The sequence below is a fragment of the Jaculus jaculus genome, chromosome 10 (genome assembly GCF_020740685.1).
Source record: "Jaculus jaculus isolate mJacJac1 chromosome 10, mJacJac1.mat.Y.cur, whole genome shotgun sequence".
Taxonomy (NCBI): domain Eukaryota; kingdom Metazoa; phylum Chordata; class Mammalia; order Rodentia; family Dipodidae; genus Jaculus; species Jaculus jaculus.
Window position 1 is genome coordinate 116,868,804 of NC_059111.1, and position 13,806 is coordinate 116,882,609.

Here is a 13,806-nt window from a genome sequence, read left to right on the forward strand (position 1 = left end):
TATACCTGAATGTCCCGGGCATTTCTGGGAAATCTTGTGGTTTCTGGACTACAAATCCCAGAAGACACTGCGTGCGTAGCAAGGAGGGCGGGGCTGGGGTGCCACCTCCTCTGCATCGCCGGGGCCGGACTCCTAGAACCCAGGGCCCGCAGGGGTCCCCGTGGCCGCCGCGATGCAAAAATACGAGAAACTGGAGAAGATTGGGGAAGGTAATGGAACCACGAGATGTTCGTGCAAGGTCCCCTTTTGCAGACAGACCCTTCATTATTATTCCTTGCAGCCCCGGCTGCCTTATCCTTCGCGATAACTGCAGGTTCCGACCTCAGCTCTAGCCGCTGAAGCTTTATACTCCATGTAGACATCAATCCAACCCCCTACGATCGCATATGCCGCAGACTCCCACTCCACCCTCAGCATTCCCTGTAGACCGACTGGTCACAGCGGCGCTTCCTGCATTGCCCACCCCTAAACCCAGCATCACTTGCAAATCTCACTTGGAGTCTCAACCTCGGTTCATTGTAGACTTCCAACCTTAGCATTTATGCAGGCCTTCATTTCTCTCTTAGACCCCTTCTCACTATACCCAGAACCTTCCGGAGCTTGCTGCTGTACACTGTCTGCTGCAGAAAGCCTCGAGCCTCTGCAGGCACCTTCTTGTGCCTTTCCATTCTCACATTGCTATTACACCCCTGGCCTTCACTTTGAACCCCTTCCCTTGCTCACACAGATGCCGCTGTGCTTCCTGCAGGGAGGGATTTACTGGGGAGGGAAAGGAGTCTTACCCTCACTCCTGACCTCCCCCCATCCCAACCTCCCGTAGGTACCTATGGAACCGTGTTCAAGGCCAAAAACCGGGAAACCCACGAGATTGTGGCTCTGAAGCGAGTGAGGTTAGATGATGACGATGAGGTAGGATTGGGGCATGGGGGTGGCAGTAAGGCCTGGGCTGGATGGGCTGTGATTGTTGTCCCTTGGCTACCTTCTATATATATATAGGGTGTGCCAAGTTCAGCCCTCCGGGAAATCTGCCTTCTCAAGGAACTGAAGCACAAAAACATTGTCAGGTGTGTGCATGGCAGGCCCTCCTTGCCTGTGGGGCCTGTTCAGAAAGGTGGAGCCATCTTATTTTGTTGGGCAGGTACTGGGATGTTAGGGGACAATTTGGGACCTGGCTGAGCCATTCCTTCTCCCTAGGCTTCATGATGTCCTGCATAGTGACAAGAAGCTGACGTTGGTTTTTGAGTTCTGTGATCAGGTGAAAGAGGGGTTAGGGTGTAGTAATCTTGGGAGGGCATAGGATCCCAAACTGAGGTTAGATTCCAGGCCATTCTCCTCACCCTCTTGTTTTTTCAGGACCTGAAGAAATATTTTGACAGCTGCAATGGTGACCTGGATCCTGAGATAGTGAAGGTAAGGGCAGGGGACAATGTCCTGGAGCTCATCAAAGCTGGGGTGCTCCTAACTGTAGTATCAGCACTCCTTGAGGAGGACCAGGCTGGGGTCCTGGTGTGACATATAAACTCTGTTTCACTGTGTGTGGTGACACATGCCCTTAATCCCAACACTGGGGGCAGGGGCAGAAGTAGGAGGATCACTGTGAGTTCAAAGACAGCCTGACACTACATAGTAAATTCCAGACCAGCTTGGACTACAGAGAGACCCTACCTCGGAAAACCAAAATAATAATTATTATTATTGTTTTGTTTCTACCCTTCAAGGGCTTCCAGTTTTAACAAACATGTTTATTTGGTCTCTGTTGACCTGAACAGTAATACTGATGTCAGTTAAGTTATTTGCACTTGAGAGATGAGGCTCATAGAGAAATATTTCATTGATTTAACAAATGGCAGCCCAGCATGGTGTCATACCTAGCACTCAAAGCAGAGGCAGGAGGATCAAGTTCAAGGCCAGACTGGGCCACATAGTATCAAGACAAAAACTGAGCCAGAAGTGATGGCATGTACCTTTTAATCCCAGCACTTGGGAGGCAAAGGTATGAGTATCACTGTAAGTTCAAGGCTGACCTGGAACTGGAACTAAAGTGAGTACCATGTCAGCCTCGACTAGAGAGAGAGGGGAGAGGGCAGACAGAATGAAGTGAGTATGGCACACCAAGGCTTCCTGCCACTGCAAATGACCTCCAGATGCATGTGCCATTTTGTGCATATGGCTTTTCGTGGGTACTGGGGACTTGAACCTGGGTCATCAGGCAATGCAAAAAAGTGCTCTTAACTGCTGAGCCTTCTCTCCAACCCTTCTTGAAGGTTTTGTTGTGCACCAGGCACTGGTCTAGGTCCAAGATCAAGTACCCACACCCAGGTTCCAGGGGCATCATGTTGAAGTGATACTATAGCACTGGATTTGTGTTGATGGGGATGGGTGTATGTGCTCCGGTGCAGCCAGGTAGGAGAGACCAGCATGGTCTGGGAATATAGGAAGGCTCATATAAGAGTCAGGCAGGCAGGAAGCAGGGCCAGCTTGTGTATTGTAGCACCTGCAATGCCAAGCTCCACGCAAAGCACATACTCAGGAGTAACCAGAGAGGGCAAAGTATTTGCTTTGCAAGCATGAGGACCCAAGTTCAATCCCCAAAGCCCATGTAAAAATGCCAAGCATGAAGTTATGTGTGTGTAATCCCAGTGCTAGGGAGGCAGAGGCAGGAGGATCCCTGTAGTTCACTGGCTAGTTAGTCCTGGAGAGCTGCACGCCAATGAGAGACTGTCTCAGAAAAGAAGTGGACAGAGCCAGGCACCTGGGAAGCAGAGGCAGGAGGATCACTGTGAGTTTGAGGCCACCCTGAGACTACGTAGTGAATTCGATCCAGGTCAGACTCTACCTTGAAAAACCAATAAATAAATAAAATAAAAAACAAATAAAAGAAGTAGAGGTGGATAGAGGCTCGGAAGATGGCTTAGTGATGAAAGGCATTTTCTGGCAAAGCCTTCTGGCCCAAGTTCAGTTCTTCAGCTGAGCTGCTCCTGGCACACGCCCATATACACAAATAACTTAAAATTTTTTAGGGAGCTGGAGAGATGGCTTATCAGTTAAGGCACTTGTCTGTGAAGCCTAAGGACCCAGGTTTGAGTCCCCATGTACCCATGTAAGCTAGATACATAATGTGGCACATGCATGTGGAGTTTTCAGTGGCTAGATGCCCTAGCATGCCCATTCTCTCTCTGTCTCTTAAATAAATAAATAAATAAATAAAATTTAAAAAGAGGCAGACAGCATTCCTAAAGATAACACTCAGGGTTGTCCTCTGGCCTCCACATGCATGTGTGTGCACACCCACACATGTGAACATGCATGAACACACACAAACACACTAAAAAATAGTGACTGAGCTGGGCATGGTGGCACACATCTTTAATCCCCACACTCGGGAGGCAGAGGTAGGTGGATTGTTGTGAGACTGGATGCACTATTGGACTTGGTGCTGCAAGTCAGGTGGGCTAGAAGGGAGGGTAGAGAGTGAGGCCCATTGCTGCCACATCCTCATTCCCCAGGGCGCCTGACTTTCTTCTTTCTGTCTCTCCCTAGTCATTCCTCTTCCAGCTGCTGAAAGGCCTGGGATTCTGTCACAGCCGCAATGTGCTTCACAGGGACCTGAAGCCCCAGAATCTGCTCATAAACAGGGTACTACTCTGGGGACAGGGTTGCAAAATTGCAGAGGCTGGGAGCCAGATATTTGGGGAGTAATAAGGGAAGGGGAGGGGAAGCTGGAACATTCCTTAGATCACTTACAATCTCCCATGTTTTTTTTTTTTTCCCCTCATCTCCCCTCAGAATGGGGAGTTAAAATTAGCTGATTTTGGCTTAGCTCGGGCCTTTGGAATCCCAGTCCGCTGTTACTCAGCTGAGGTGAGCCTGGAAGATCAAACGTGGGGTCGAAAGGAGGGGGTCCCCAGTGGGCTTCCCTAGGACCCACCACATTGTTCTCTCCTCTCTGTTCCTCCTCCTGAAACCTCAGCCCAGCCCTCTAAGTGGGGGTTCCCTGTGGGTGGGGTCTTCTTCAGGTGGTCACGCTGTGGTACCGCCCACCGGACGTCCTGTTTGGGGCCAAGCTGTACTCCACATCCATTGACATGTGGTCAGCCGGCTGCATCTTTGCAGGTGACATGTTGGGGCTCCGAAGAGACACTTTCTTTCCCATGTCGGTTGACAAATAGAATTTGGAGGGTTCCCTGTGAAGGAAGGGAGAGGAACACTTGGGGCTGGAACTGGAAGGCTCAGGGAGTGCCTCACAGTGAGGGTTCTTCTCCACATGTTATGTTTTTGTCCCCCCCTCTTCCTCCCAGAACTGGCCAATGCTGGGCGGCCTCTCTTCCCTGGCAATGACGTGGATGACCAGCTGAAGAGGATCTTCCGATATCCTGCCAGTGCTCTTGCCCTCTGTCCTTTGCCCACCACTATCCTTAGCCTCTGGGGGAGCAGGCATGCAGCTTAGAGCAGTGGTGAAGGTGCCCACAGCCCAGGGGGCTTCGGGAGTATGTATTGTGGAGAGGTGCAGTCTGTAGGCCGGGAGGGCATTCCTGGGGAACCAGAGACTATGCATGTAGGAGGTGAGTTTTAGGGTGAAGGAGCAGGGGTTGTGGAAGAAGAGTGACTGGTTTATTAGGACCACAGACCCCATGGTTGGGTTAGCCCGCCCCATCATGAATCCCATGCAGGTGAGATGAGGATGTTAGTCCCAGGCTGGGCTGCATGGTAGAATAAGGTGGGGTGAGAGGAAAGCCGGTGTGGGTGAGGAGGACTCCCCTTGTCCCTGAGTGCAGGTGCAGCCCTTCCCATGAGTGACCCTTGACCCCATGGACACACTGCTAGGGACACCGACGGAGGAGCAGTGGCCCGCCATGACCAAGCTGCCAGATTATAAGGTATGACTGGTTACACAACCAGTATGAGGGGGCAGGGGAGGCTGCCTTCATCAGAAGTCCCTTTTGTTTCCTAGCCCCATACCCCGTGCTCCCAGCCTGACTCTCCCTGGTCCTCCCCTGCAGCCCTACCCAATGTACCCAGCCACGACGTCCCTGGTGAATGTCGTGCCCAAGCTCAATGCCACAGGGAGAGACCTGCTGCAGGTAGGCACCCAGGAGTGGAAGCCTGGGGCTGGCTGAGGGGGGAGGTGGGCTCTGACCTGGCCTGAGCCTGCCTCCCTGTTTCCTCCCCTCTGCAGAACCTGCTGAAATGTAACCCTGTGCAGCGCATCTCAGCGGAGGAGGCCCTGCAGCACCCGTACTTCTCTGACTTCTGCCCTCCCTAGGCTCTGGGACCCTGGGCTGCCGGGCTGGGGCCTGGTCTATTTAAGTCTCCCTTCTCAGAGGGGCAGAAGCATGGGGTATGGGGTGCCGAGCACCAGCTGTGCTGGGTCAAGCCAGGGTGGAGGTACCCTGGCCAGTGCTCTTCAGCTCCCTTAATGGACTTTATTTAATTTCATAAACTGGCTCCTTTCCCACAGTCTGCTGATATGGTGGTGGGGTGGCTCTGAAGGGTGCTGGGGCCCCAATTATGCCTTATCACCCTCTACAGCCTTGCTTCCAGCTTGGGCAGCCAGGTGCCATTGCTTGCCTCTCTTAAGTGGCCTGAGACTAGGGACAGGAGGCTCTGACTCCCCCTGCCCCCTGCTAATCTCACACCTCTTACCTGGGGTCAGAACAACCCCTGACTCCACACATGCCCTTGTACATTCATGAACACATTTTCCCTGTGTAGGGAAGGTCCAGCCAGTCTCGAAGGATAAAGCAGGCAGCCTTTGAGAGAAAGCTGGGCTTCCTCCAGAATGAGGAGAGAAAGGCTGTACCTCTCTCTGTGTCTCTACACCCCATGTGGTCCCTTCTACCTCTATTCCCTTATACACAGTGCTGTAGGCCAGGCCAGGCAAGGCTCAGAGCTGTAGGTCCACGGGAGCACCTCCTCCCCTATTCCTGTTCTCCAGTTTTCCAATGGCTGAGTTACAGTGAAAGACGGAAAATAGGCCTGAGGCAGAGGCCCAGTGGTGCCTTTCCGGAAGGAATGGGCTCCTCTAGCTCAGCCTTTCAGCTCCTGTGAAGAGGTTAGAAAGGCAAGATCTGTCTGGTAGAGATGGGCTGTGTGTCATACTTGGTCTCAAATGTGAGAAAAGGAATCAGGACCTTTGAAGGCAGGACACCAGCTTGTACTTTTGATGTAGAGTAATGCCCATGGTGTCCCCCTGCCTCCCCTGACTTCCTGCTGAGCTCTGGTTAGAGCTTTGTTCCAGCTGTACACCGCTGGTTCAGTTAGGACTTGCTGACCAGGCCCCTTCTATGCCATCTCACCTGAGTTCTGCCTGTGGAGACCTGTCCCTTTCCTAAGATGTTGGTAGGAACCAGGCATAGTGGTACAGGCTTGTGATGTCAGCAATTCGGGAGGCAGAAGTAGGAGAGCTACAGGGTTAGTGTAGGCTAGAGTGAGTTCAAGGCCCTTCTCGGCAACTTTAGCTTAGTGAGACTCAGTCTCCAAATAAAAAATTCAAAACAAGTTGGGCTCAGTGTTAAAGCACTTGTATAGTGTAAGTCCTCAGGGACCTGGGTGCAGACCCCTATGCATGTGGTTAAGATGTCAAAGCATACCAGATGAACAGCCAGCTTCATCTCCCAGAGATGGACGACTGCTAACTGGGGCCCAGCCCCCTGCTGGACCTGCTCAGAAGAGGACTGCCATTGGCTCTGCTAGTGTCTGACCTGTACGATGAACACTCGAGGCAGATACACAAGAGTTTTATTGGGCTGAAAGCAGCGAACTGCACAGGTTGGGTACGTCCAGGATATCACTGCGCAGCCCTGAGGTCTCAGCCGGTCTAGAGCCTTGTTACAAGGTAGCAGGTGCGGTGGGAGGCAGAGAGTGTCTTGGTGACAGCACAGGGAGGAGTGGGAGGCCTGGTGAGACAAGCCACAGAACTGGCAGAGCACCTTCACCCATCCTGCCCTCCTGGACAAGAGCTTCATGCACTGGAGCTGCCCCGCCCCTCCTCCCTTGACCTTGGTGAGGGCGCTTGGTGTTACCTGGAACCCAGGCTGAGATGGGGGATGTGGGCTCCATGGGTGTCCAGCCCTTCTTGAAACTGAAGAGGAGGGAGGGTGAGGTGAGGAGCAGCCATGGTTGCACATAGCTCCTCCACCACTAGGCGGCTGATACCGGCTTGGGGGGCCTGCGGGGCAGGGAGGCTACCCTGTTAGAGGTGGCAGGGTAGAATGTGGTGGGGGGAGGGGAGCTATTACCAAATTGCTGCTGGACTGTCTTTGGGAACGGTTTCGCTTCCAGAAGTACCCCAGGACTCTGTCTTGGAACACCTAGGGGCAAGAAGCGGGGAGTAGTTGGCCAGCACACATCTCGGACACTAGTGGCCTGATCCCTCCCTGTCCCCTGGCTGGAGCCCTAACCCACCTCACAGAGGTAATCGAGGATCTCTAGGATGGTGAGCAGGCTGGCACCAATGAACAGTCCCATCTGGCCCCCAATGTCACCTGTAGAGACAGTGTTGTTGGGCTCACAGCTACTTGCCCTGTCCACTGCAGACCTCCCCCCCCCGGGGGGTGTTTCTGTCCCCACCCAACAACTCTGACACTTCATAGGCCTTCTGCTGTTCCACGGTTTCGTAGTTGAGGGCCTCAAAGAAGATATCCAGGACCAGTACGTTCTCCCTGGAGGAAAAGAAACCCCGACTGACTGGCTTGCTGGATACCATCTGGGGCTAGCTGCTTGCGGGGGAGACAGGTGTGGGGTACACTGGCTCCTTTCAGGAACCTGCCCCCCCCCAGTCAAAGTTTAGGCAGTTTGTTGAAAAGCCCTGCTGGGGTCCAGCCTGGGCCCTGTGCAGAAGCGCCCACCCAGCTTCACGCCCGTCGTCCCCCGGGGCTGGCACGCATGGCTCACGCGATGTAGGCCTCGCTGCGGTTATATTTCCGGGCCAAGTAGCGGGCGGAGGCGCGGCTGGGGATCCGCACCATGGAGAGCTCCTTGGAATAGCGCGTCGTGGCGCATGGGTTGGGGCAGGCACACGCGTCCTTCCGCAGCATGACGTCTGCGCACCACGGAGGCAAGGGTCAAGGCCGCTCTTGGCTGGCAAGATCTGGGTCAAGGGCAGCGTGGGGCCAGGCAATGGGTGAGGCATGCCCTTACCCAGGGCGGGGCTGGCGCAGTCCTTGTACTGCTGCGGGCTGCACACGGAGGCACTACCTAAAGTGGAGAGGGGAGATAGGTCCAGGAGCTCCAGCGTCCGGGAGGTTTCCCCAGTCCTCCCCTGCCCCAGCACAGAGACCACAGACCCTCACCAGGCATATACATCATTCGACAGCCGCACTTCCTAGCCACGTAGCGGGTCTCACACACCAGACGACACCCTATTAAGCTATAAGGAGGGCTTGGGTTGGGGCTGGGGGAACTCAAGGGATCAGAAGGCTCCGGATCAAAGTCGGGGTCCAAGGATACAGTATTGCAGTCACCCCAGGGCGGTGGCAGGAAGCTCAGCTGTGGAGGGACAAGGTGAAAGAGGCTCTGGGACAATGTGCGAATACAGCGCCAGGGACACTCCGTGGCATTGCAGAATGGGCTCTGAGGAGGGTCTGAGGCACAGGCAGGTAGTGAGCCTACTTGCTGTTGCTGGCAGGACACAAAAGTCTGGTGGCCCGGTGCTGCCCCAAAGCCCAGCTGGTCGATGGCAGGAGGCTCCTCCTGGCTATGGATCTGCACTCGAATCCCCACTTCAAATGGGGTCTCTTCTGTGGAGAAAGGCTTTTAAGGCCTGAGGGACATCACCCCACCCCTGGGACAGAGTTCTTTGGTAGTTCCTTTTTCCAGGGCTGGGAAGAGCTCCTTGTGCCCCTTCTCACAGAAAGAACATGCTTTTTGACCTGCCCTGGCCCCTCTTCCCTCCCTTTCCCCGGACTCACACCTGCACCCCACATCCACATCCGTCCTGTGGACAGAATCCTCCAGCCCGTGCCCCTCACCCATGTCCCTCCACACAGGCAGGTACTCCTCCTGCTGCACGTCCAGCATGACCTCCAGCCCGTTGCCAGCACCACCTTTGGGAGTGGTGAGCAGCTCTGCCCCATGGGCACCCGAGTTGAATGTGTAGCACTGCCCCATCCGAGTGAAGATCTGGGGATAGACAGGGTGACGGCCCTCCTTCAGACAAGCCCAGGGGCAGGAGACTGCCCCCCCTCCTTGTGCCCTCCTGTTTTTGAGGCAGGATCTCATGTAGCCCAGGCTGGCCTAGAAATCCAGAATCTCCTGCCTTGATCCTCTGTCCCAATCCAAGTGCTAGGATTACAGAAGTGAGTCACAATGTCCACCATGCCCTTCCTCTGTGTACTCTGGAACCTACATCTCCATGACTGCCCCCCCCCATCCCCAAGGAGATGCATGGCGTTTGGGAATCTTTCTCAACACCCTAACTCCTCTACCTCCCACTGAAGCTTGGGCACAACATACAGGGCATTTCTTTGGCAATTAGGACAAAGGGAGTGAGCCAGTTGCCCTCATTGGGAATGCCAGAACTCTGACAAAGCCAAAGAAAGCGAACCCTCTCCTCTTGATGACATCAGGCATAGAACAGTCCCAAGGAGTCTCCCTTTGCCCTCAGAGCAGGGTCTCCCCTGGCGGCTCTTGGCCTGCACCTGGCCTGGGTCAGTGTATATGCGGGAAGGCAGAATGAGGCACCTGGCTATCTGTGCTGGGCAGAATGGCTGTACATGGGGAGCCTGTGGTCTGAGGGAAAGAATGGATACCGAGATAGAGGGCATTAAGGCTCTCTAGCTTTGGGGGAGCTCTGGCTAGTTAAAGCTAGAGATTGGAGCTACTGGGCAGGGCCCTGGGGGTGGGGGGCAACCGGCTCACCACAGTGAAGTTTTCAGGGCCACATGGCTGACCACGGTAGCGGCAGTCCAGAAGCATGTCCTCAAGGGAGTGACCAGCGCGGGCATAGAGCTGTGCCATGTCAAAGGTGGGACTGGGCATGAAGCCTGGCGGTGCAGGGGGCTGACCCAGTGCCCTCAGGTAGGCACTATGTTCAGCGGGGTCCAGGCCCAGCAGCGCTGTCCCAGCCCAGTGCAGGTCATTGGGCGTGAGGCGAGAGCGGCGCAGCGGGTTGATGTTGCACAGGGTCACGGCTGGGAAGGTAAGCTGGTGGCTCTCACGCTCATCCAGGGTGGTCTGATGGTGGAACTCCCCGTAGTAGCGCACCCTCTCGGCCACTTGGTACAGGAAGGCTGCCAGCGACAGGAGCACCGCGGTGGCCCACAGCCCACGGCGCAGGGTCAGGTCCCCAGGGCCAAAGACATGTCCTAGCCCGTGCAGCGTGCAGCTGCTGGCAAACACACGGATGTCTGAGGCCGGCCGCCGGGCCTCCTCCAGCTCTGAAGGGGGCTTCATGGCTGGAGCCAGGGGGTAGGGGTGCCAACCAGGTACAGGGCTTGGGAGGAGTGACAGAGGATAGTTTGTTGAACTGGAAGATAGGCTTCAGGAAGAGAAGCAAGCAGAGAAAGAGGGAAGAGAGGAGAGGGTGACAGAGGAACTGACACTAGGGGTGGGTAGGAGCACTGGCCTGTAGGGCTGGGTGAGGGGTCTGTGATCACACTCAGCCTTCCCCAGAGTAGGCAGCGGCTCTGCTCGGCTCCGTGCGGGGGCCAGGATCCACGGCCGCAACCAGGGAGGGAGTGGGAAGCAGGCAGCCAGGGTCTGAGGAGCGGTGCCGAGCTGAAGCTGCAGAGGATTGGGTTTCAACAGTGAGGGGGGCCAGGGGAGCAGAGTAGTCTGTCGGGGAGGGAGGAGGTCCCTGGGGCCCCAGGCTGAGCCATTAGTGCAGTATGATGGGGCGGTGGGGGGGGGGGTCATTGCTGTTAGAGACCAGAGGCGCCAAGAGGAAAACCGCAGTAGTCCTGGGTAGGGCTTGATGGAAACCCAGACATACATGGGGACTGGGGGTGTCCTTGGGCCCCCTCTAGGTTCCTAATCACAGTCCTTGAATGTTAGGCCCGAGGGTCAGTCACTGACCCTTGGTCTAGCTCTTCCCTCATTTTGCTTCTCCTGCCTTGCAGTGAACCTCACCTGGGATTGTTGGTTCTTTTGTGGAGTAGACTTGGCTCTTGATCAAGCTGGAGCGTGGTGGGAGGTTTGGCATGGGCAGAGCTTTTCTTCCCCTGCTCCCAGCCATGCTGGATGGCCAAAGCCCTCTTCAGGCCCCACGTCCAGGGACTTTCTCTGCTCTGAGTGTTTTTCTCTCTAAGGACTCAGACCCCATCACCCCATAGTCTGGCCCTGCTGTCCATGACCTCTCTACCAGTGACTGTAGAGTCACCTCACACCCCAGTACACTGTGACTTCAGGTTTTGCTCTTTCCCTGAACATATTTTAGAGACCATGTGACCCCAAGTACCTGCAAAGCTCCCTCAGTTTTGAAAGGGGTCATGCCAGTCCAGTATGTGGTGGTGACACTGTGTAACCAAGCCCCCTCTCATGCCCACTGAGCACGCCATGCTGTCCATCCCAATGTTACTATCCATAGGGAACAGGTATAAACTCCCAGAAATAGAATCGCTGGGTCAAGAGGCCATTGCCTTGATAATTTAATAGCTGTCACCAACCCCTCTCCTCACCCCAATGACAATTATGCCATTTTGTACAGTCTCAGGGAACATGTCTGTTCAAGGAGGGGAGTCTGTGCCCCTAAGATAGCTCTGTGTGCCCTCCAGAGGGTGGAGCCAGCAGTGATCCAAGCGGAGTTGCTTCCCAGGAAGCAGCCAAGCAGGTCCCCCCCAACCCCCGGCAGGGGGACTCCCAACACTAGGAGCTGTCCACGATTTTGGTGCTAGCTGGCCTGGAGTGGGACCAGGACTGGGACCAGCTGAAGGGATTGGTGGCTTGGGAGCACTTGCAAGGACTGTGAGGCCTGGTCCTTGTCACTGTCAAGCTCTATGCGGGATAAATGCTCATCTGCTCCTGTGTACCTGGGAACTGGGAGACATCTCCCTGTGTGCTCAAGAGGAAGCAGGCTTGTTTCCATTAATTTACTGAAATTTATTTCTATTCCATCTCACTGGATAGCAAGGAGGCCACCAGGTTTATTTTGGTGGCTTCTGGCCATAAGTGGTAAGGCTTAGTTCAACTAAGTATAATTTCACCACACCACCTTTGCCTGCCAACCTCTTCTTCCTTCCAACAAGCCCTCATGTCTGAGGAGGCACAGACCCCTGTGGGTTCAGTGGCACAGAATAGGAATATAACACTTTGGAAAGATGAGGGAATAAAATAAAGTAGGGGCTAGAGAAAAGTGCTTGCTTGCATAGCTTGAGGACCTGGGGTTCCATTCCCCAGTACCCACATAAAGCAGATGCACAAAGTGGTGCATGCAATCTGGAGTTTGTTTGCAATGGCAAGAGGCCCTGGCTCTTTCCTCTCTCTGCTTGAAAAAACAAAAATAAAGTGGCTTATGGCACAGCTGTGACCTTTTCCCAGGCCTATTGTATTGTGATTTACTGGGAGAGATGACGGGGGCAAGGAGAGAAAGATATATTAAAATGGACATCCAAGGACCTCACACCACTGCAAAACTTTAGACATATGTACATTTTTGTGCATCTGGCTTTATGTGGGTACCTGGGAATTGAATTCAGGCCATCAGGCTTTGCAAACAAGTGCTTTTAACCTCTGAGCCATCTCTCCAACCCCAGCACTGTGATTATTTTAAAGATTGATTTTTATTTATTAGAGACAAAGAGAGAGAGAGAGAGAGAGAGAGAGAGAGAGAGAGAGAGAGAGAGCGCACACCAGGGCCTCTAGCCACTGCAAATGAACTCCAGATGCTTGCACCACCATGTGCATCTGGCTTACATGGGACCTGGAGAATAGAACCTGGGGTCCTTAGGCTTTGTAGGCAAGCACCTTAACCACTAAACGAATCTCTCCAGCTCCACTGTGATTAAAAAAAAAAAAAATTGAAAGACAGAAGAGGAGGAGGAAGAGAGGAGAGAATGGGTGTGCCAGAGCCTCCAGCCAATGCAAATGAACTCCATCTCCATACATATGAGCCACCGGTGCATCTGGCTTTACATGGGTACTGGGGAATCAAACCTGGGTCCTCTGACTTTTTAGGCAAATGCCTTAACCTCTAAGCTGTCTTTCCAGCACTGTGATTTAATTATTTTTTAAATATATATATTTTATTGGCAACTTCTATGCTTACAGACAATAAACCATGATACCTCCCTCCCCTCTACTTTCCCCTTCATAACTCTGCTCTCCATCATATCCCCTCTCTCTATACATTAGTCTCTCTTTTAATTCGATGTCATCATCTTTTTCTCCTGTTGTGAGGGTCTTGTGTAGGTATTGCTAGGCACTGCGAGGTCATATATCGAGGCTGATTTCTTTCCAGACGGTAGCATTGTAAGGGGTGGTATCCTTCTTTTGGCTCTTATATTCTTTCCACCATCTCTTCCACAATGAGCCCTGGGCCTTGAAGGTGCAACACTGTGATTTTTAAGGCCTTCACTCCAGACTAGCTCCTTTAAGTCTTGAAAGGGACTTTCAAGACCAATCCAAGCCAAGCTGCCGCTCTGTACTGAGGAGCCAAGATAAGGTGATGGGGTCAGTGAACATAGCCACGGGACTGGGAGTTTCAGGTCGACTGGCCACAGTATCCCACTACACCCTGCTGTCCTATTGCTGTCAGGAGGTAGCCTAAGCTTGTAGCTTTTTTTTTTTTTTTTTTGAGGTAGAGTCACACTCTAGCCCAGGCTGAGCTGGAATTCAATATGTAGTCTCAGGGTTCATATTTTTTAATTTATT

The 13,806-nt window shown here is 53.6% G+C and overlaps 2 protein-coding genes across 5 annotated transcripts; one reads left to right on the forward strand and one right to left on the reverse strand.

The window, feature by feature from the left end:
* Positions 1-79: 79 nt before the first annotated feature.
* Cdk5 (cyclin dependent kinase 5) lies at positions 80-6,498 on the forward strand. The gene is made up of 12 exons (XM_004669585.2): positions 80-209; positions 821-909; positions 997-1,064; positions 1,195-1,255; positions 1,354-1,410; positions 3,541-3,636; positions 3,787-3,861; positions 4,017-4,113; positions 4,299-4,368; positions 4,817-4,877; positions 5,001-5,081; positions 5,177-6,498. The coding sequence occupies exons 1-12, from the start codon at positions 173-175 to the stop codon at positions 5,261-5,263; spliced, it is 879 nt and encodes a 292-aa protein (XP_004669642.1). The 5' UTR covers positions 80-172; the 3' UTR covers positions 5,264-6,498.
* On the reverse strand, positions 6,054-10,392 carry Asic3 (acid sensing ion channel subunit 3). Of its 4 annotated transcripts, none has more exons than XM_045160839.1 (11): positions 9,859-10,392; positions 8,970-9,120; positions 8,611-8,738; positions 8,292-8,487; positions 8,140-8,196; positions 7,894-8,041; positions 7,570-7,661; positions 7,405-7,484; positions 7,239-7,310; positions 6,765-6,896; positions 6,054-6,068 (listed from the first exon to the last, which is right to left on the reverse strand). In XM_045160839.1, the coding sequence occupies exons 1-11, from the start codon at positions 10,390-10,392 to the stop codon at positions 6,054-6,056; spliced, it is 1,605 nt and encodes a 534-aa protein (XP_045016774.1). The 4 variants fall into 4 exon arrangements, with proteins under 4 accessions (XP_045016774.1, XP_004669645.1, XP_004669644.1 ...); XM_004669588.2 differs by lacking the exon at positions 6,054-6,068 and adding an exon at positions 7,023-7,081 and having other exon boundaries at positions 6,818-6,896; XM_004669587.2 differs by lacking the exon at positions 6,054-6,068 and adding an exon at positions 7,030-7,081 and having other exon boundaries at positions 6,829-6,929.
* Between the last annotated feature and the right edge of the window lie 3,414 nt (positions 10,393-13,806).